Source organism: Littorina saxatilis, linkage group LG8, assembly GCF_037325665.1.
Source record: "Littorina saxatilis isolate snail1 linkage group LG8, US_GU_Lsax_2.0, whole genome shotgun sequence".
Taxonomy (NCBI): domain Eukaryota; kingdom Metazoa; phylum Mollusca; class Gastropoda; order Littorinimorpha; family Littorinidae; genus Littorina; species Littorina saxatilis.
The window spans coordinates 46,139,870-46,161,950 of record NC_090252.1 but is presented as its reverse complement, the minus strand read 5'-3'; the positions used below and the strand labels follow the sequence as shown (position 1 = coordinate 46,161,950).

Below are 22,081 nucleotides of genomic sequence, written 5' to 3'. Positions count from 1 at the left end.
GCTAAGAGAGCAGGTAGGGACAGATAACTCTAACAATGTTGCAGACGACCTGAGCTTGGTAAGGAGTCGAAACTCCTTGTGCATCTCACGTTCGTGAATAGTTTCGAAGCAACAGCAGCATCCTGTCATGGCTAGAAGATCTAATGGAAGTGAATATGAGCCTCTTCTCCAATCGGAGGAGGCGGGTTTTGTTAGGGGACAGCGCAAGAAACGGTAAGTTTTTCCCTTTGAATAGTTGTTCAGTCACAACAAAAGTTGCGTGTACTTTCAGAGATTGTTCATTCAATCATTGTGAGTGTTGTGTCGATAGTCCTAATGTATCCAAGTATTCAGTTTTCGTATTTGGAGCGTATGAAAACATTTTCCTAATAAAGACGGTTTGTTAGTCCGACATAGAAATAACATTGGGGTGATCGTTGTGTAGGATTTGAAAGAGTATACTTAGGCTACTTCATATCACAAGATTCAAATAATTTATGCTTTGTCATGATCTAGACCTTCCCAGAACTTTTTTTTACTGTGTGCTCAAGCAATGCAACGGCGTCCCGTAGTCTATTAATGCATTTGTCAAAAGATCAGACAAAGGCTCAATTAACAGCCTAAGTACCGCTGATGGGGTCTATGTCGACCAAAAGAGTGGGATTCCCTGTTGGTGGAGTTCCTGGAGGGGGATTCCCTGTATACAGGGAATACCACAGGATTTAGTTCCTGTAGCGTGTCGCTGATATCGCTGAAAGTCACGTGATGCTTGGCGACATCGGTAGAATTTGATGTTTTTCAATCTTTTTACATTTAGTCAAGTTTTGACTAAATGTTTTAACGTAGAGGGGGGAATCGAGACGAGGGTCGTGGTGTATGTGCGTGTGTCTGTGTGTGTGTGTGTGTGTGTGTAGAGCGATTCAGACTAAACTACTGGACCGATCTTTATGAAATTTGACATGAGAGTTCCTGGGTATGAAATCCCCGAACATTTTTTTCATTTTTTTGATAAATGTCTTTGATGACGTCATATCCGGCTTTTCGTGAAAGTTGAGGCGGCACTGTCACGCCCTCATTTTTCAACCAAATTGGTTGAAATTTTGGTCAAGTAATCTTCGACGAAGTCCGGACTTCGGTATTGCATTTCAGCTTGGTGGCTTAAAAATTAATTAATGACTTTGGACTTTGGTCATTAAAAATCTGAAAATTGTAAAAAAAAAATAAAAATTTATAAAACGATCCAAATTTACGTTCATCTTATTCTACATCATTTTCTGATTCCAAAAACATATAAATATGTTATATTTGGATTAAAAACAAGCTCTGAAAATTAAATATATAAAAATTATTATCAAAATTAAATTGTCCAAATCAATTTAAAAACCTTTCATCTTATTCCTTGTCGGTTCCTGATTCCAAAAACATATAGATATGATATGTTTGGATTAAAAACACGCTCAGAAAGTTAAAACAAAGAGAGGTACAGAAAAGCGTGCTATCCTTCTTAGCGCAACTACTACCCCGCTCTTCTTGTCAATTTCACTGCCTTTGCCATGAGTGGTGGACTGACGATGCTACAAGTATACGGTCTTGCTGAAAAATGGCATTGTGTTCAGTTTCATTCTGTGAGTTCGACAGCTACTTGACTAAATGTTGTATTTTCGCCTTACGCGACTTGTTTGATATTTCTTAGAAATTCGAGTATGGTTTGCAAGTTTTATTGAAAAACTCCACCCTGTGGTATTCCCTGTATACAGGGAATCCCCCTCCAGGAACTCCACCTACAGGGAATCCCACTCTTTTGGTCGACATAGACCCCATCAGCCTAAGTACCAGTCTGTCAACATATCATCATATCATTTGTGCTGATCGAGTGACTGGTAAATTGATATATTCCACCGCGTGCGCAGACTAGAGTAGCTTGATTATTATAAATTGATTAATATTGAGAAAGTTTTGTTTAAAGGCACAGTCACTGAGTCAGCTTCCAGTAAACCATTACAGTCACTGAGTCAGCCTCCAGTAAACCATTACAGGCACTGCCAGGCTTTTACACATAGTACAAACACCCTTTCGTTTAAACACTCACCGCTTGAGAACATCCCAGGTGCCCTACATAAAGAGCGAGCAGTTTTCAAAGAATTTATTTTTGCATGGCGCCAGCCGGATTGCCCGATCAGACAATCGGACGGCGCATTTTGGTGCTAGACCTATAACTTTTAAAATCTAGATAGTAAATTGACAGGTTGATACACAAACATACTTAAATCATAAAAGAATTCTTTTTTCATCAAGACAAGATCAGTACAACTCGAAGTTTTGAAAGTTTACAAAAAAATAGCCCGGAAGTGTACGTGTCCCGCAAAACGTGGTTCTCGTAGCAGATGAATGTTCTGCATGTCGCCAGTTTCTTTGAACGGTTAACCGCCACCGCTCAGTTCGTGTGACTCGCAGCCGTTTGTTGCGTTTTAGATTCAGAGGTACACAATAACGTGCTATTGCAGATATACAGCGAGTCGCATTGAAATCACAAACTGACTACTAAATTGTGAAAAAAAGGAAAGTGGATCTCACGGTGGCTCAGGGGTTAGATAAACCACAAAAACAGGTGTGTGGTTTAAGCGAGCTAAATAGTAATTCAAACGAACTGGGGTGTCATTTAAATGCTATTGCAAGTGTGTTCGATAAGGTTAGAACTTCTTTTTTCATGAGAAGATTTAAATTGCACCAGCCAGGCGAGTAACTTCAAGAAAGTCACTAGCCCGGCAGAAATTTCGCTGGCCTGGTACATACTACAGTTGATCAGCCGTGTTTATTTGGCTTGAAAACTCGATATTACAACCAAAAGGGTCGCATTTGACCAGAATTTTCATTGGCCAGCCGGGCGAGTTGCCAGGCGGTTTTTACTAGCCCGGCGGATTTTTTACTCGCCCCTGGCGACCGGGCGGACGATTTGGCCATCCCTGTAGACCTTTAGACATATTTTCTATTTCCGTAGACCTACACAAATCCATTTTTCGTAGGCATGTAGACCTAAAGAGCCCTATTAGTCCAACAAATTGTGCACTAGCCTTTGGCAAGTGATTCTGAAAATGTACTATCCAGAGAGCAAACTTTACTATTTGTTTCAACAATTTGAATTCAAATTTGAATTCAACCAACAATTTGTTTCAGCAACTTTACTCGCAGTTAGCGAGTTCATGTAGATAAACATTTATTGTACTCACCAGTTACATGTTTCTGAGTAAAATACTCGTCACTTTCATGGCTGCTGTACATATTTTCAGTCCAAGTCCAACTGACCTATTGTCATCTTAGTCAGGTAACAACACTGAATTTGTATTTGATTTTTTTCTCTCTGGCAGTTGTATACATGTTTTGTTTTGCTGTGGAGTGCATGTGGACACCGAATTAAGGTTATGGTTTTTTATTTATTTTGTTTTTTGTTACTGCATCTTTGTGTTGATTTTTGCATGGGAATATTTGTAAACTTTTTTTCTTTCTTTAAATGTGATTGTTTGAATCAATGAATTGTTATGTTAGAAGTGTGAGTTATTACCTTCTGTTTGATTTCAATGCATGCTTGTCCTTTCCATTATCTGATTTCTTTTTTTCTTTTGTTTTTGTAATGGCTTATTTAGGCCAAGAAAATAAATGTTTGTTTCCGATGACAAGAACAACAAAATTAGGTACATATACTTCGATAATTTTTAAAAAATTTTTTTATTGAAGTTTGCTTTTCATTTAGACAAGCACATGGGGATTTTATTGGCCTGAAATCATGCAAGCTGTGTCCTCTAGATGTCGGAAAGAGTAACTTTCTTTGTATAGTCTGCAAAGTATTAGTTTTGTTCTTTTATTTATTTTTCTTTTTTTTCTTTCTTTCTTTATTTTGTAGCTGCAAAAAAATAAAACAAAAAGTTCCAGGGTTGAGAGGAAAAACATTTTGGCTTGTGGAATTGCAAACATTGATTTTTATTTTCTTGGCCTTGTTTGTGTATGTTTTATTTTGACAATCTCTTTGCCACTTAGGTCACAATGTTGAAGATGTTTCTTTTTTTTCGCAGGCGTGGGATTTTATGATAATCATTCGGGGATGAAGAGGTTTGATCACCGTTCTGTGATATCATTCAAACAAAGAAGCAAAAGTCTTCAGTCTAGAACCTCTGTCTCAAAGCGAGCGTTCCTTTGCAACTTCATGAACTGGCAAAACATATTTGTTGAGTCTGATGTGCAGATGGTACAACAGTGGAACCTAAGAAAACACACACACACACACACACACACACATATATATATTGCTATTTCATATGTTACGTGGATTTCCATTGGTCAATTGGGCAAAACTGAGCTCAGTGCAAAAGTGATATCGACGACATATCAGTTTTGATATCGACGACCTCTTTATTGCTTCCCCACTTCAAAAACAAAAACACCTAAATTTAAAAACAAACAAATATATATGAAAATGTAATTATCCCAGAATTTAGTTGAGCAAGTGACTAAAGACTTTTTGAAAGGAAAGACATTTTAAAATACTGAAAAGTACAAGAAAAGAGTGAACAAAAAGAAATAATAATCAGAGGGAGGGATATGGAACAGCCAAAACTGAGACAAATACTTTTGTAATTTCTTTACAGTAAATACAAAATGTCCAGAGAATTAGCAATATATCTAACATTGACTGACTGTGTGATGATATCTTCTGCTATTGGTCTGTTTCGACAGTGATATCAAAATCTCGACCTCCGGTCTCGATTTTGATATCACTGTCTCAACAGACCATAGCAGAAGATATCATCACACAGTCCGTCAATATTACCCAATATTGACGGACTGTGTGATGATATCTTCTGCTATGGTCTGTTGAGACAGTGATATCAAAATCGAGACCGGAGGTCGAGATTTTGATATCACTGTCGAAACAGACCAATAGCAGAAGATATCATCACACAGTCAGTCAATGTTAGATATATTGCTAATTCTCTGGACATTTTGTATTTACTGAAAAGAAATTACAAAAGTATTTGTCTCAGTTTTGGCTGTTCCATATCCCTCCCCCTGATTATTATTTCTTTTTGTTCACTCTTTTCTTGTACTTTTCAGTATTTAGAAATGTCTTTTCTTTCAAAAAGTCTTTAGTCACTTGCTCAACTAAATTCTGGGATCATTACATTTTCATATATATTTGTTTGTTTTTAAATTCAGGTGTTTTTGTTTTTGAAGTGGGGAAGCAATAAAGAGGTCGTCGATATCAAAACTGATATCGACGGAAATGTCGTCGATATCACTTTTACAATGAGCTCAGTTTTGCCCAATTGACCAATGGAAATCCACGTAACATATGAAATAGCAATATTGGGTAATATATATACACACATGCACACACACACACATGAACAGGCCCCCACATGCAAACTTCATGCACACAGATACACCAGATGTTTTTACTTTAAGTCAAGTTTTGACTAAATGTTTTAACATAGAGGTGGAATCGAGACAAGGGTCGTGGTGTATGTGTGTGTGTGTGTGTTTGTCTGTCTGTCTGTGCGTGTGTGTGTGTAGAGCGATTCAGACCAAACTACTGGACCGATCTTTATGAAATTTGACATGAGAGTTCCTGGGAATGATATCCCCGGACGTTTTTTTCTTTTTTTCAATAAATACTTTTGATGACGTCATATCCGGCTTTTTGTAAAAGTTGAGGCGGTACTGTCACACCCTCATTTTTCAATCAAATTGATTGAAATTTTTGTAAAGCAATCTTCGACGAAGGCCGGACTTCTGTATTGCATTTCAGCTTGGTGGCTTAAAAATTAATTAATGACTTTGGTCATTAAAAATCTGAAAATTGTAATAAATTTTTTTTCTATAAAACCATCCAAATTTACGTTCATCTTATTCTACATCATTTCCTGATTCAAAAAACATATAAATATGTTATATTTGGATTAAAAACAAGCTCTGAAATTATGATCAAAATTAAATTTCCGAAATCGATTTAAAAACAATTTCATCTTATTCCTTGTCGGTTCCTGATTCCAAAAACATATAGATATGATATGTTTGGATTAAAAACACGCTCAGAAAGTTAAAACGAAGAGAGGTACAGAAAAGCGTGCTGTGCAGCACAGCGAAACCACTACCGCGCTGAACAGGCTCGTCAGTTTCACTCCGTTATGCACAAGCGGCGGACTACGGTCATTGTGAAAAAATGCAGTGCGTTCAGTTTCATTCTGTGAGTTCCACAGCTTGACTAAATGTAGTAATTTTGCCTTACGCGACTTGTTTAATAATTTCTCATCCTGACTTTGGTGCAGTACCTTTGCTTTTTGTTTTTGTTGTTGTGTTTTTTGGTTTTTTTACATCAAATGCAGACAAAACAGCTATATTTGCTTTGTTCTGAACAACCAGTAGCAAACCCATGATTAGCAACATTGTGCATATGAATACATGTATTTAAGTATTGTTTGATATGAGTGACACCCTTCAATGAAATATTGATTAGAATATTTATCCTACATACGTGAAAGAGATCTAATGGTTTCTGCAGTGCTGGTCACATCTTGCATAGTGGAACCCGCCTTTGAAGACCATCAAAATCAAAGAAAATGAGACCTTACACTGGAGGTAAATTTACAGAGGCTATTATCAGAACATTTGACAAAGGTCTCGGTCTTAAAAAGGAGACAACTTGTCAAGAATCAAGGGGGTCTTAAAGGGGGGCTTTCTTTGTATATAAATTAAAAATCTAAACAACGAAGTGACTGTGGTAAGATGAACAAAGTTAAAAAACAAAGGAATACTGTACTCACCAATACAAAAACGAGACAAGACGGTACGAATTTTCGCTTATGGAAGCTTCATCAGGAAAAACAAGAACACAAAAGACAACAAAAAGCAGACGCAACACGGAACGAACAAGGTTTGAAAGAAAATGGAGGGGAAACACGCAAAAAAGGGAAGGAACTCTAGGAACGGAAATGAATGAAAGGGGAGAGAAGTGGTTGGATGATGTCATGGGCACCGGCATACTAGACTAAAAGTGATACACATTCATAAATTGGTATTGAATGAAACGTAAATCATTAAGCAGAAAGAACAATTAACAGCTGTTACTATTTTGTGTCATGATGAATGTACACCTATACGGTGTAAAGGGAATGTACAGTTATACCTGTACACCTCTACGGTGTAAAGGGAATGTACAGTTATACCTGTACACCTCTACGGTGTAATGGGAATGTACAGTTACACCTTCTAATATATAGAACACCTGTAATCAATGTCTTGACCAAAATATTGTCCATGTGCCTGTTATGATTTAGGGCCACCCTGGCACCTGTAATGTTGGTACACTTTCGGTGGGTCCCAATTGTGCCGGAATTTTCATCACAGGTAACCTTGTTTTCAAACCCAGAAATAGTACACATTGTATCTCTAATTCATTTTAATTTGATACAGAACACTCAGGTTCTAAAATTGAAGTGGATCACAGTGGATGTGAGATCGAGTCACTGCTGACTTAGTAGTACATGAATCCTAAAACGGATCTTCTTGTCGTTCGCTAAAACAGATAAGACTGCCAACGTTTCATAATTCAGGAGAAAGAAACAAGAAAGGTCTTATTGGAACGTTTGATTTATGAAAAAACAAAAACGTTACATTCACTTATCGTCATTCTCGTAAGAAAAATACCTAACTCACTGTTAAGCGTTTCTGCAGTGAGAAGCTAGGGTACCTGTGATGTGTTAGAAAGTATACATGCCTCTCAGACCATCGGAAGTCACGGTTGTGAAAGCAAAACTGCTGTTCTCGTTTCTGAGTTAGGCACTTTTTAGCAGAGGCCACCGCTTTCACACAGGAAAACTTGTTTGGAGATTGTGAAGGTTTGCAAAAGCTTTTTTTGGTTGATATGCATGCAGTTGTGCTGATCGGAAACGTTGCTGCTTAGCTCTTTAACTCTTGCTTATTCCGCTGTCAACCGCTCGAGATAGGCATTTTGCAACTTATATATCTAAAATGAGATAGGCAGATCGATTGTTACAGAAACCAAAAACGTTTATTTTGTTGAGTCACTTGAGAAAAAGTGACTCTATGTAATCGGTCAGTGTTAGTCGGACGGCCGGCTGGCCGTCCGTAGACACCACCTTAACGTTGGACTTTTCTCGGAAACTATCAAAGCGATCCGGCTCATATTTTGTTTAGTCGTGACCTCCAATGACCTCTACACTTTAACGATGGTTTCGTTGACCTTTGACCTTTTTCAAGGTCAGCGTCAAAGGAAAAATTAGACATTTTATATCTTTGACAAAGTTCATCGGATGTGATTGAAACTTTGTAGGATTATTCTTTACATCAAAGTATTTACATCTGTAGCCTTTTACGAACGTTATCAGAAAAACAAGGGAGATAACTAGCCTTTTCTGTTCGGCAACACACAACTTAACGTTGGGCTTTTCTCGGAAACTATAAAAGTGACCGGGCTCAAATTTTATGTGAACGTGACTCCCAGTGACCTCTACACTTTGACGTCTGCTTTGGTGACCTTTGACCTTTTTCAAGGTCACAGGTATGTCTTGAAGGAAAAAAATTGAAATATCATATCTCTGAAACTATTCATCGGATTTGATTCAAACTTTATAGGATTATTCTTTTCATCAAATTATTTACATCTGTATTGTGTTGTGAATAGCAATTTCTTCCTGTCCATCTGATGCCTCATATAATATTCAGAACTGCGAAAGTGACTCGATCGAGCGTTTGCTCTTCTTGTTTGTCAAAATAATGACATAGGCAATTATCTTTTGAGCATTGTGCGTTATATTACATAATGTTTTGTTTTGTCATTAATTAAACATTCCAATAACATACCTTTCTTTTTATTTTGTTATTTTGATTAATGCATGAACATGAGCTTGAGTGTGAAGTGTAATTTTGCAAATAACTGTCATAAAATATGGCTGTGGTAGCAACAGAAAGGTTTGGATTCTTTTTCTTTGAGTACTGTTGGTTTCTGTTCCTGCTTGCATGTTTTTTGTTTTTCTTTTTACATTTAGTCACGTTTTGACTTTTCTTCTTCTTCTTTTGACTAAATGTTTTAACATAGAGGGGGAATCGAGACAAGGGTTGTGGTGTGTGTGTGTATGTATAGAGCAATTCAGAGAAAACTGCTGGACCAATCTTCATGAATCTTTACATGAGAGTTTGTGTGTATGTGTGTGTGTGTGTGTGTATGTGTGTAGAGTGATTCAGAGAAAACTGCTGGATCTTCATGAAACTTTACATGAGAGTTCCTGCAAATTTTCTTCTGATTCTTCTTGTCGATCACTTCCTGCAAATCATATCCACAGACTTTTTTTTCGATAAATATCTTTGATGACGTCATATCCGGCTTTTTGTGAAAGTTGAGGCCCCACAGTGTCACGTACACCCTCATTTTTTAATCAAATTGATTGAAATTTTGGTCAAGCAATCTTCCACCAAGCCCGGACTATGGGATTGCATTTCAGCTTGGAAGCTTAAAAATCAATTTAATGAGTTTGGTCATTAAATATCTGAAAATTCGGATTGAAGTAATGGATCTGAAAATAATTTATTCTTATTCTTTATCATTTCTTGATTCCCAAAAATATATAGATACGTTATGTTTGGATTAAAAACAAGCTCAGAAAGTTAAAAAGAATTAGGAAAAGTGCGCTTTGCCATGGAAGCGCGTTTTAGGCTACTGCACTATACTGGCTTAATTTCCACTTCAATTGATCAGCGACGTTTTTCACGTGAATCGTGTGTGTCTGCGCTTTCAGTCTCGGTCGCAGGGTATCTGCAAAACATTGTCTTTCTGAAATGCAGTGCGTTTAGTATCACTGATTCTGTGAGTTTGACAGATTGACTAAATGTATTAATTTCGCTTCACGCGACTTGGCTTTTATTTTGTTTTATTTTTTAACACTCAGTCAATACTTTACTGAATGATTTAACAAGGGCAGAGGGTGAAGTCTGTCTCCCTAGGTATATATGCATGTGTGTGTTGAGTGTTGGCACCTGACATAGATCTTCTGTTCACATGTTTCTGTGACTTGTCTTTGAGGATCTGCTTTACTCATCACTGGTGTGCTGGTGGTGTCGGCATCTGAAGTCGTATACAGTGGAACTCCCCCTTTTAAGGCGGTCCCCATTTCTGGACCTTCCCCCGTTTAACTCATTGTCTCCCAGGTACGGATATATCCGTACCCACTCATATGGCTATATCTGACCAGGTACTGATATCCGTTCAGACTGTTAGCTTCAGTCGCTTCCTGTAACGTCCATCTAACACCTGCATTCCAGCGTGTTGATACAGTTACTACAGTTCTGAGTGACCTGCTGCAGCACAGTTGGTCTCGAGTAATAAAAAACTTGGTCAACATAGGTGGGGTAGAAAGTGTTAAGACCCTTATTTTTTCAGACCTTTTGTTCATGTGTGAAAATTGGCCTCCATTTTAAGGCTTACCTCCCTTTTTAGACCTGATTCTCCTTTTTTTTAACTTTTTTTTTTAAGGTCTTAGATAGGGGAGGGGGTGGGGGGGTACTGCACATGTTTCAGTGTACAGTATTATGTTTAAGGAACCGACTCACTGGTAGTCTAGTGGCGTTGACATCTGAAATTTTATGTTGTCCTTTAATACGATCCGACTGACCACCGGTATTTTAATGGCGTTGACATCTGGAATGTTATGTTGTCTTTTAGGATCTGACTCACAATAACAGTAACAATAACAACACTTTATTGTCCATTAAAAGGAATACATTACATAGCTGCCAATCCTCTCGGATTTTCCGGGAATCTCCTTAATTTTACAACTTCTCCCTGCTCATATTCAAGACTAAACGGTCCCCCTGGCCCCCCTGGCTCCTGGATTTTGACTTCAGAAGGTTGGCAGCTATGGCATTACAATGTAAAATTGTTTTCAACATGTCTAACCTACCTGTCAACAATTATAAAATATATATATATATATGTGACCCTCCACCACGAAATGAGTCGCATGTCACCTCGCGCGATTCTGCGCTAGGCTTAAATATAAGTCCGGGGAGTGTCTGGTAACAGTGTGAGGGTCACCTTAGTCACAGGCTTATAACTCAAACAGTTCTTGCGCTTTTCTAAAACGGGTTTCACCACTGGATAGAGCATGAAAAACTCTTTAGGAAAATGTAAAAATATGAAAATCATGCAAAGGTGACATGCGACTCATTTCGTGTTGGAGTGTCACATATACATATTCAACTCACTCAGGTAGTCTAGTCCGGATGTTGACAACTGACATTTTATGTTGTCCTTTAGAGTCAGACTCATCAATGTTCTAGTGGTGTTGACATCTGACATTTTATGTTGTCTTTTGGGGTCAGACTCATCAATGTTCTAGTGGTGTTGACATCTGACATTTTATGTTGTCTTTTTGGGTCAGACTCATCAATTTTCTAGTGGTGTTGACATCTGAAATGTTATGTTGTCTTTTTGGGTCAGACTCATCAATTTTCTAGTGGTGTTGACATCTGAAATGTTATGTTGTCTTTTTGGGTCAGACTCATCAATGTTCTAGTGGTGTTGACATCTGAAATTTTATGTTGTCTTTTAGGGTCAGACTCATCAATGTTCTAGTGGTGTTGACATCTGAAATTTTATGTTGTCTTTTAGGGTCAGACTCATCAATGTTCCAGTAGTGTTGACATCTGAAATTTTATGTTGTCTTTTAGGGTCAGACTCATCAATGTTCTAGTGGTGTTGACATCTGAAATTTTATGTTGTCCTGTAGGGTCAGACTCATCAATGTTCTAGTGGTGTTGACATCTGAAATTTTATGTTGTCCTTTAGGGTCCGACTCATCGGTGTTCTGGTGATGTTGTCGGTGGTGTTTGTTGCCGTGATCTTGACTGCGTACTTTGTGGGTCGGGCGGCAAATTCTGCCGATGGGCCGCCGTCACACCGGTACAAACATGCTGCTGTTGCTTCGGACGTTTCAGAATGTTCCACCATTGGAAAGTAAGTGGTGTATGTTTAGTTGGATATGAAGGGTACTTATGGCCGGATACTGAATATCTGTGTGTTGCCAGAATGATGGATATGGATGATGTGTGGGTGCGTGTTTGTGTGTGTGTGTGTGTGTGTGTGTGTGTGTGCGAGCATACATGCATTTGTTTGGAACCAATATCTGTGTGTTGCAAGAATGATGGATGATGTGTGGGTGCGTGTTTGTGTGTGTGCGTGTGTCTGTGTGTGTGTGTTTGTGTGTGTGCATGTGTCTGTGTGTGTGTGTGTGCGAGCAAACATGCATTTGTTTGGAAGCATGCATGTGTTCCTATCTGACTGTCTGTGTGCACACACGTGTGTGTGTGTATGTGTTGTGTGTATGTTCTCAAATACATTAAACACTTAATTTTTTCTATCTAATTATCTTTTCATATATTTCTTTGATTTTCTCATTCATTTCTTTCGTTTCATTTCTCATATCTTTATCGTCCCGTCACTGGGAAATTCGGGTCGCTTCCTCCCAGTGGAAAGCTAGCAGCAACAGAGTCGTGCTACCCAGGTGTGTTTTCGTGTTCAGGTGTAATCAGCCACCTGTACTTATGGCAGTACCAAGGCCTTTTACTTGCCACAGTGGTGACACGGGGGTGGAACATGGATACTGTCTCTGAGTCTGCACATAAAGTTGACCCGTGTCCGGCCCGGCCTGGATTCGAACCCGTGACCCTAGGATCACAAGTCCAGTGCTCTTCCAACTGAGCTACCGGGGCCCCATTCATTCATTCATTGGTTCGTTCGTTCATTCATCCATCCATCCATTCAGTTATTTGATGTTTATATTTCAGAGACTTGTTACAAGCAGGTGGCAATGCAGTGGACTCTGCGATCGGCACGTTGCTGTGCATGGGCGTTACAGACGCTCAGTCCATGGGCATTGGAGGAGGTTTCTTCATGACCATCTACAACAGGTAACCCTTAAAGACCCACTCCGTATTTCTGATCACTGAGCTCCCCGAGCTTTTACATACAGTGGAAACATACTTTCATTTGAACGCTTACCGCTCGGGAACATCCTGGCTGCTTTTTGTTGAGAGTGAGACATTTTTCAACAAATTTATTTCATGTCGATAGAACCGTGTGAATCGGACGCCTTGTTATACATGCATGCGTGCGAGTGTGCGTACATATGTGCGTACATGCGCGTGTGTGTGTGTACACAATTTCATGATCTCTTGCCTGTGTATTGTCTCATTTTTCATTTCATTTCATTTCATTTTCATTTTCATTACTTTATTGTCCCATCGCTGGGAAATTCGGGTCGCTTCCTCCCAGTGGAAAGCTAGCAGCAACGGAGTCGCGCTACCCAGGTGTCTGCGTGTTTAGGTGTATTCAGCCACCTGCACTTATGGCAGAATGACCAAGGTCTTTTACGTGCCATTGTGATGACACGGGGGTGGGACATGGCTTCCGTCTCTGGGTCTGCACATAAAGTTGACCCGTGTCCGTCCCGGCCCGAATTCGAACCTGCGACCTTCCGATCACAAGTCCAGTGCTCTACCAACTGAGCTACCGGGCAACTGTTTGACAGTTTGGTTGATTCATTTATCAATTCCTTTATTAATAATAATAATAATGCATAATATTTCTATAGCGCATGTATCCAGGGTTTAACCCTGCTCAAAGCGCTGTACGATCAAAATCCTGCGACAACAAAACATCATTTAACGTGCAGTCACACACATATCAATGAATAACACATTGCTCTAAAAAAACATTATCGCAAACACACTCATGGGCGCACACACGCACTAACGTACATAAGCAAATTGCATTCATTTGTTCATTTATTTGCAGAACAACTCGTACCTCAGTATCAGTGGATGCCAGAGAAACAGCTCCTGCCAATGCCAGTGAAGACATGTTTGAGGGCAATCCTGACGCGTCAGCCACAGGTGGAATTTTCTTCTACCTGGAACCCTCCCTCAATTTATGACTCTCTCCTTATTAAGGCTGATGGGGTCTATGTCGACCAAAAGAGTGGGATTCCCTGTAGGTGGAGTTCCTGTAGGTGGATTCCCTGTATACAGGGAATACCACAGGGTGTAGTTCCTGTAGCGTTTCGCTGATATCGCTGAAACTCATGTGATGCTTTGAATTTGATGCTTTTCGATCTTTTTTTATATTTCTTAGAAATTCGAGTATGGTTTGCAAGTTTTATTGAAAAACTCCACCCTGTGTATACAGGGAATCCGCCTAGAGAAACTCCACCTACAGGGAATCCTACTCTTTTGGTCGACATAGACCCCATCAGCCTTATTAGGGCCCTGTTTTCTCAGATTTTCTGTTCATAACCTCTGCAATTTGACCCCATTTTAATTAAGACTCCCTCCTTTTTTCGATTTTTCTCGTATTTTTGAAAGTCTTAGAAGGGCACTTGACTTTTTTAATTTTTTATTTGTAAAATTTTTTTTTAACTGTACTTTGGGTGTGAGAAACAAAGGGCAGAAGGGCAGTAATTGGACGTGCAATAGACTATTAAGTGAGAGTTATGCAGAACCGATCTGCTGGTGCTGGCACCTGAGAAAAGTACAAGCATTATGATGAACCAGCGACTTTCTTCCCCTTTTTATTTTGGGTGTTTTTCGCTTATGTTAATTGCTGCTGCTAATCTCGCTTTTGTGGTAAATGTTATTTATCATAGTTATTGAAGCAGTCGTGATAGAAGGTTGTGTGTGTGTGTGTGCGCGCGCGCACGCCTAAGTTTACATGCAGGCTCATATGAGTCTTTTTAGCTTTAAAGAAACTGAATAACTCTGCCACAGAAAATGTCCAGAAAAGTGATAGAGATTATTGGTGCACATAGAAACTGGGTGTCAACCAAGTGGGTTGGAATGATCCCCGGGGATCTGATTGGTTGATATTACATGTACAACAAATTTCAGTTACAGCCAATCCAACCGGCAACCCCGTGGTTGTTTGTTTGTTTGTTTGTTTGCTTAACGCCCAGCCGACCACGAAGGGCCATATCAGGGCGGTGCTGCTTTGACATATAACGTGCGCCACACACAAGACAGAAGTCGCAGCACAGGCTTCATGTCTCACCCAGTCACATTATTCTGACACCGGACCAACCAGTCCTAGCACTAACCCCATAATGCCAGACGCCAGGCGGAGCAGCCACTAGATTGCCAATTTTAAAGTCTTAGGTATGACCCGGCCGGGGCCCCGTGGTTGTGAACCACCCAATTCAGTGATGCCCAGTTTCACTTCGTGCCCAGGACTGAGGGGCACGAGAAAGTTACTAAATGACAATAACACTTCTGTGTTTTTCAAGAATTTATTCAGTCTCGTACGAATGACAACTGACTGCAACAAAGAAAACAACGAAACCATGATAAGCACGTGCTCTTTTAAAAATGAAACTAGATAACAACTTATCGAGTTGTGATTGCAATAGTACGAACTATAAGTGTTTAAAATGTAAACAAACTAGATTTCTGGCAGTCAAAATAAAGTATTATTACCTCTTTAACGCTTATATTGTCGGAGCGACCGCTACATGGTCGAGACAGTATGGCCGATAGCTCAAGGGAGGCTATTCCTGCCTCACGCGTCTATATACCGAAACGCGGCAATACGGCGCGTTGCATCATAAAATATCAATGTTCTATATCCCCCCCCAAGTCTTTTGGTGGCACGAGATAAAAATACCGAGTGATTTGTTGCGGACATCAATGACTCGGGATGAAATAAAAGACTGAAATAATGATATAATCGAGAAACAAAGTCCACAGTGAAGCATCACTGATCCGGAATGGCAGGGAAAGTTCAACGTTCGCGTCACATATTGATTGGGGAGTTTGTGGTCGCTAGAACATAGTCCGAGAGGTAAGCAGGTGGCATCGATTTGCGGCTTGATCGTCTCGGTTCAACGACCGACTCTGTGGGTGCTTCAGTAGGGGGAGTATGTTCGGTCAAAGGGTGGATGGACCGTCTGGCATGTGGAGCGGACTTGGCCGGCGTTGCATGCGGAGTTGGGCGTGGCGTTGTCGGCACAGATGGGGGAGGTTCCGGATGCGTAGGTCGAGGAGGAGGGGTCTGTGTCCGTGGCACGGGTGGAGCCGGTATCCCTGATGATGGCGTGTCTGGTGTCCCTTGGTCCTTGGGAGGTATTGCGGGTAATTGTTCCTCGTGTGCTGAAGGGCTCCAGGTTGGTGTGTCTGTTACAGCAGGGATGAACTTGCGGAGGAATTTCCTGTTGCGGAGTGTGACTCGGCGGGATCCGTCAAGTCGGATAACATACTGATCGAACTGTTTGACCTCGATGACTGTTCCAGTTTTGTCCCATTTGAGGGGGTACGGACCAGTCTGATTTTGGACCCGTACCTTGTCACCGACGACCAGAGGGGGAAGTGCTCTTGTGTTTTGCTTCAGGCGTTCCGCGCATTTCATGTGGCGATGACGTAAGGCTTCCTCACGGCTAGAGAGAGTGTCTTGCCAAGTCAGGTGTGGTGTGTATTTGCCAGGGTGGATGGGAATGAAGTCCCGGATGGCGTGACCGAAGACACTTTGGGCGGGAGATAGGCGAGTATCCCTGTCAGGTGTGTTACGGTATTGAAGGATCGCCTGTTGGAAGCTGTCTGTGTTGAGTGATCCATCAACATCGGAGTTGTCCATGAGGAGACGTTTTATGGTCTTCACGCCAACCTCGGCCCTGCAGTTGCTGTGGGGGAAGGCCACGGATGATAGCCTGTGGTGGACGCCCCAGTTCTTCAGAAACTGTCGAGTATCATTGGCTGTGAATTCGGGTCCTCCGTCTGATGCCATTTCCTCCGGAATCCCGTACGTCACGAAAGTCTGTCTGAGGCATGTGATCAGGCCTTTGCTTCCACTTTCCGCTCTCTCTACTATAGGCCAATTAGAGTACCTGTCGACGACAACGAGGTAGTAATGTCCCTTGAAGTGAAAGTAGTCTGCGCATAATAGCTGGAAGGGGTAGGCTGGGTTCGTGAGAGGTGTAGGAGGTGCGTTCGGGTTGGACGGGGCGTTCCTGTTGCAGTGTGAGCATGAGGAGCGCATGTACTGTATGTCGTTGATTATGCCTGGCCAGAAGATAGAGGTTTCAGCTCTGGAGGTCATGGAAGTGGTCCCTTGATGAGCTGCATGGAGTGTCGAGAGGACTTCCTTGCGAAGAGATGGTGGGACAACCACCCTGTCCTTGTACATGATGATCCCGTTATCTGTGCTGAGGTCATCTTTGAAACGGAAGTATTCTTTCAGGCCGTCCGGCATGTCCATACGAGATGGTGGGAGTCCTGCTTCGATGAGTTCTGTGAGGTCATGGAGCTCACTTGTGGTGGCAACTCTGACCCTGTCCATCGTCACGGCCTGTAGGTGGGGTGTGGATAAGGAGTGAGTGGACAAGTGGCCTGCGTCTATGTCATGGAGGGAAGCAAGATCATCAGAGAGTGAGAGGTGATCGGGCTTACCGGTTGGGTTACGTGAGAGGGCGTCTGCCGCTTTGTGTTTGATCCCCGGTATGTGAACCATTTTGAACCGAAATGAGAGGGTTTTCTCCTTGAGGTTGCGAAGTCTTGGATTTTGTATCTCGTGAAGATGACGGTCTCCGAAGATCTTCAACAGTGGCTTGTGGTCGACAGCGATCTGGAGGTTGGAGCACCCAAGGACGAAGTATCTGGCCTTTGTGAGTGCTTCAGCTACAGCGAGGGCTTCACCTTCTATCGGCGCATATCGTGATTCCGCAGAGTGGGTGAACCTACTACCTACGAGGGAGACCTTCCAGCCTGTGGCGCAGCAGAAGGGTTCAGTGCTGGAGCAGGAGCAGTGTTTCTGGAGGAGCCAGAACCCAATCCCTGACTTAGACCAGTCTGTCGCAATGCATGTGGGGCGGGATTTGTCAAATATCTGGACGCCTCTCTCAATTTCATTGATGATGTGTTCCTTTGATTTGATGAAGAGTTGGTTCAGTTCTTCAGTCCACTCAAATTGTGTCTTGGGTTTGAGAAGATCTCTGAATGGCTGCATCAGTTCCGCCATGGAGAAGGTGTAGGCGACTTGGTTGAGGAGACCAAACCAGGAACGTACATCAGTGATAGAGGTGGGTGTAGGGAAGTCCCGTATAGCCTCTGTGAGGTGCCTGGCTGGTCTGACGTTGTTGGGTCCAATCTCGAAACCAGCAAATTCGATGGTGTCCCTTCCGAATTTGAACTTGCTTGGATTGAGCGTGATGCCATGGCGGCCGCATACATCTAACCAGTTGGCTACTTGGTGAAAGTTTTCTTCCAGAGTGTCTGCCCACAGCAGTGCGTCGTCGATGCACTTGGTTTTGTTGGAGATATCAGTCACGATGGCGTCGTATCTGCGAGTATAGCCATCACCTGATGCAATGTACCCCTGGGGTGTTGTTTTGTAGCGGTAGCGGCCCCATGGGGTGATGAATGTGGTCAGGTGGCGGTCCTCCTCGCGTATCGGTACGCTGTGGTAGCCGTTCCAAGCGTCTAGGACGGTCTTTTTTGTTCCGTGGGGGACAGAGCGAGCCTGAAGGAAAGGGGATGGCGTGTGGTGCGTTTCTCTGACAGCATGTGCGTTTAGGGCTTGAAAGTCGACTGTACGCCGAGGTTTGCCATCCTTCTTAGGGCACACTACCATGCGGTGGCACCAGGTCACTGGTTCTCCTATAGGTACCTCCTCGAGTACTCCCAGCCTGACGTCCTGATCGAGCGCCGCCTTCACTTCTTCTTGCCAGTGAAGGGGAACTGGGATGGGGGAGTGGTGGGCGACTGGTTCAGCATCGGGGTTGATCATGAGGTGTAGGGGTGGCCCTTCCATCAGCGGTAGTGGCTGGTGCTCACAAGTGTTGAAGGTGGATGACTTGTAGTAGTCAAGGAGGAACTTCTCGAGTTTTTCCCGGTTCTCGGCAGTAGCTGGGAATGGGAGAGTGGGGAGTGGTGGCGGTGGTTGGCGAAGTGGGCAGTCACACGTTGTATGGGGGGCTGCGGCGCAGACGTCATTGTGGCCCACCGTGGGGAAGTCCTGAGATATGATTCCAAGGTCAGTGCAAGCTTCCCGGCTGAGATAGAGAGTGTCTTGGAGGGTGTCCGTGACGTAGGTAAGTTGTCTTGACTGTAGGAGTTTTCCTTCTGTGGTTGGTGCAGTAATCAGCAGTGGAAGGGCACCGATGATGGGTATTGGCCTGTTGTCTGCAGCGTGCATGTTTGTAGCAGCTTGAAGGAGGTCTTCTGGCTTTAGGTTCAGTTGACGGATGATCTGCACGCCAGCTAAGCAGCTCTGGCAGCCGGTGTCAGCGATGGCTGTGCGGGAGACCGTACGGGTGTTGGCAGGGTGCTCGTGGCCTAAGTCGCTGAAATCTGCCACAGACACCTGTACATCTACGTGTGGTTGGGCACGGGATCGTCTTTCAGACCATCTGCCAGTAGTCTTGTCGAAGGTGTGGTGCTTTAATGCTGCAGCTGTGGTGTCGTGGGGCGTGTCTGTGGTACTGCAGAGAGTAACTGTAGTGTTCGTGGTGTCTGCCGATACACTCTTGATCTCTGTCTTGGATGCTGATTTGCAAACGCTCTCGTAATGGTGTTCCCGATCACAGAGGGTACATTTGTGGCCGTAGGCTTTGCAGGTGGTTCTTCTTTCTTTCGCTGGAGCTCTAGTGCCGTGCCCTGCTAATCCGCAATAAAAACAGAGTTCCTCTTGTGGCTTTGACTGTAGTTTATGAACGCGGCTGTCCCTTTGGTCTCTCCTGTATCGACTGCGTGACGCTGCTGTGGAAACTACGTCAGTTGTGTGAGAGTCAAGCAGGCGAGAAGCTGAGCGTTTTCCCGATTCCTTGGCTTCGATGAGTGTGACGACATCTTCAAGGGACATGTCTTGGTTTTTGTCTCCAAGGAGGTCAAGTTGGATGTCTGGGTCGGCGACACCTCTGGTCAGTACGTCACGAATGATGGTGTCAGTATAGTTGACATCGGCTGCGCATGTCGGGCATGTGGTGGTTAACTTGCAGATGTTTGCTTGGCCGCGGACGCGTGCGCAAAATGCCCGGATTGACTCCTCTCTATCCTGGCGCATACCATGGAGTGAGACCCGAGCCACCATTGTGTTCTCCTGCCGGACGGCAAGTTGTTTGATCGCCTTCAGTACTTCATCTTCTGTCTTATTGGTAAGGGATCCTCCTGCCGCCCGTGTTATGTCTTTTCTGAGTCGATCATCGCAACATTCAAGTAACTGGATTACTTTGTCTGGCCCTGCGATTTTTGTGGCTTTGACATAATCCTCCCACCTGGAAAGGAAGTATGACCAGTCCTCAGTAGTCCCACCTTGTGATATAGACGGCCGGCGAACTCTCTCCACCTTGGCAGCTGTGCCCGCTGCCTGTGGTTGTTGAGCTGGTTGCGCGTGTGTCATGGCGTGAGCGTTTAGTAGTGCTGCTACCACGGCCGCATCGTGGTCAGGAGTGGTGTAGTCGCACTGAGGGAAAGGGCACCCGACAGCAGGCATCTCGAACGCTCTAAAGGCTCGAGTCAGTTGTCATAAATGACAATAACACTTCTGTGTTTTTCAAGAATTTATTCAGTCTCGTACGAATGACAACTGACTGCAACAAAGAAAACAACGAAACCATGATAAGCACGTGCTCTTTTAAAATGAAACTAGATAACAACTTATCGAGTTGTGATTGCAATAGTACGAACTATAAGTGTTTAAAATGTAAACAAACTAGATTTCTGGCAGTCAAAATAAAGTATTATTACCTCTTTAACGCTTATATTGTCGGAGCGACCGCTACATGGTCGAGACAGTATGGCCGATAGCTCAAGGGAGGCTATTCCTGCCTCACGCGTCTATATACCGAAACGCGGCAATACGGCGCGTTGCATCATAAAATATCAATGTTCTATAGATACCACACAAATAGGAGCCACCCGCAGTGTTCGATTGGTTGAAACTAGACGGGCGCAGTGGCGTGGTGGTAAGACGTCGGCCTCCTAATCGGGAGGTCGTGAGTTCGAATCCCGGTCGCTGCCGCCTGGTGGGTTAAGAGTGGAGATTTTTCCGATCTCCCAGGTCAACTTATGTGCAGACCTGCTAGTGACTTAACCCCCTTTTTGTGTACACGCAAGCACAAGACCAAGTGCGCACGGAAAAGATCCTGTAATCCATGTCAGAGTTCGGTGGGTTACAGAAACACGAAAATACCCAGCATGCTTCCTCCGAAAGCGGCGTATGGCTGCCTAAATGGCGGGGTAAAACCGGTCATACACGTAAAATTCCACTCGTGCAAAAACACGAGTGTACGTGGGAGTTTCAGCCCACGAACGCAGAAGAAGAAGAAGAAGATTGGTTGAAACTGAGATGGCGTTGTGATTTCAACCAATCAGAACCAGCGGTTTGTTCTCTCCCGTTCGGGTATAACCCACTTTCGCTTCGTGCCGCTCAGCCCAAGAGACCCAACCTTAAATGAGAGCTCTGTGTATCGAGGAGGAGGGGGGGGATCACTGAGCAGATTCATCCATCTGTATGTTTTTCAGTGACTTGTCTGTTACGCAATTACAATTTTTGTATCAACTCTTAATTCTTTTTCTGCCCTGTTCACAAATCCAAACACTTCGTTGGGTCGAAATATCTCTGAATGTATTGTTTTGTCAATAACAAAGTGCGTTCCAACAACCTACCTTTCTTGTTCACAGGCGCACTCAGTATTGCAGTACCAGGGGAGATAAGAGGGTACTGGCTGGCACACCAGCAGTACGGTCGCCTCCCTTGGTCTCAGTTATTCGACCCTGCCATCAGGATGACGTCATCTGGGTTCAAAGTTCCCAAGTCCCTCGCGGATGCTCTGGAAGATGACAGGGAGACGATTCTGAATGTGACGTCGCTGAGGTAATTGCCCTTGGTTTGCTCACCACGCAATGGTACAGCCTGTCTGTAAATGGGCAAAGTCGACTTCTCGAATCTCACTTCAAGAAGCTCCCTTCATGGAGCTTTAGCACTGAGTTTTAGGTAAAAAGATTTTGCAAAGTCTTCGCGAAGTCAACTTCGGGCTCAATTAAAAACTGCCTTTGC

At 42.9% G+C, this 22,081-nt stretch overlaps 1 protein-coding gene and 1 long non-coding RNA gene across 3 annotated transcripts in view; both read left to right on the top strand.

Moving 5' to 3' along the window:
- Nucleotides 1-22,081, top strand: part of LOC138973686 (uncharacterized) — a 188,836-nt gene that overhangs the window by 145,544 nt on the left and 21,211 nt on the right. The window lies entirely within an intron of this gene.
- The window catches only part of LOC138973668 (glutathione hydrolase 1 proenzyme-like), a 42,007-nt gene continuing 19,975 nt past the window's right edge, over nt 50-22,081 (top strand). Inside the window, exons 1-6 of one of the 2 annotated variants that reach the window (XM_070346401.1) lie at nt 93-213; nt 3,267-3,301; nt 11,834-12,001; nt 12,832-12,954; nt 13,841-13,938; nt 21,706-21,898. In XM_070346401.1, the coding sequence (XP_070202502.1) occupies nt 11,859-12,001; nt 12,832-12,954; nt 13,841-13,938; nt 21,706-21,898 (557 nt within the window). In that variant the 5' untranslated portion in view covers nt 93-213; nt 3,267-3,301; nt 11,834-11,858. Of the gene's footprint in view, nt 214-3,266; nt 3,302-11,833; nt 12,002-12,831; nt 12,955-13,840; nt 13,939-21,705; nt 21,899-22,081 lie in introns of both variants that reach the window. The other variant, XM_070346400.1, reaches the window with a different exon arrangement.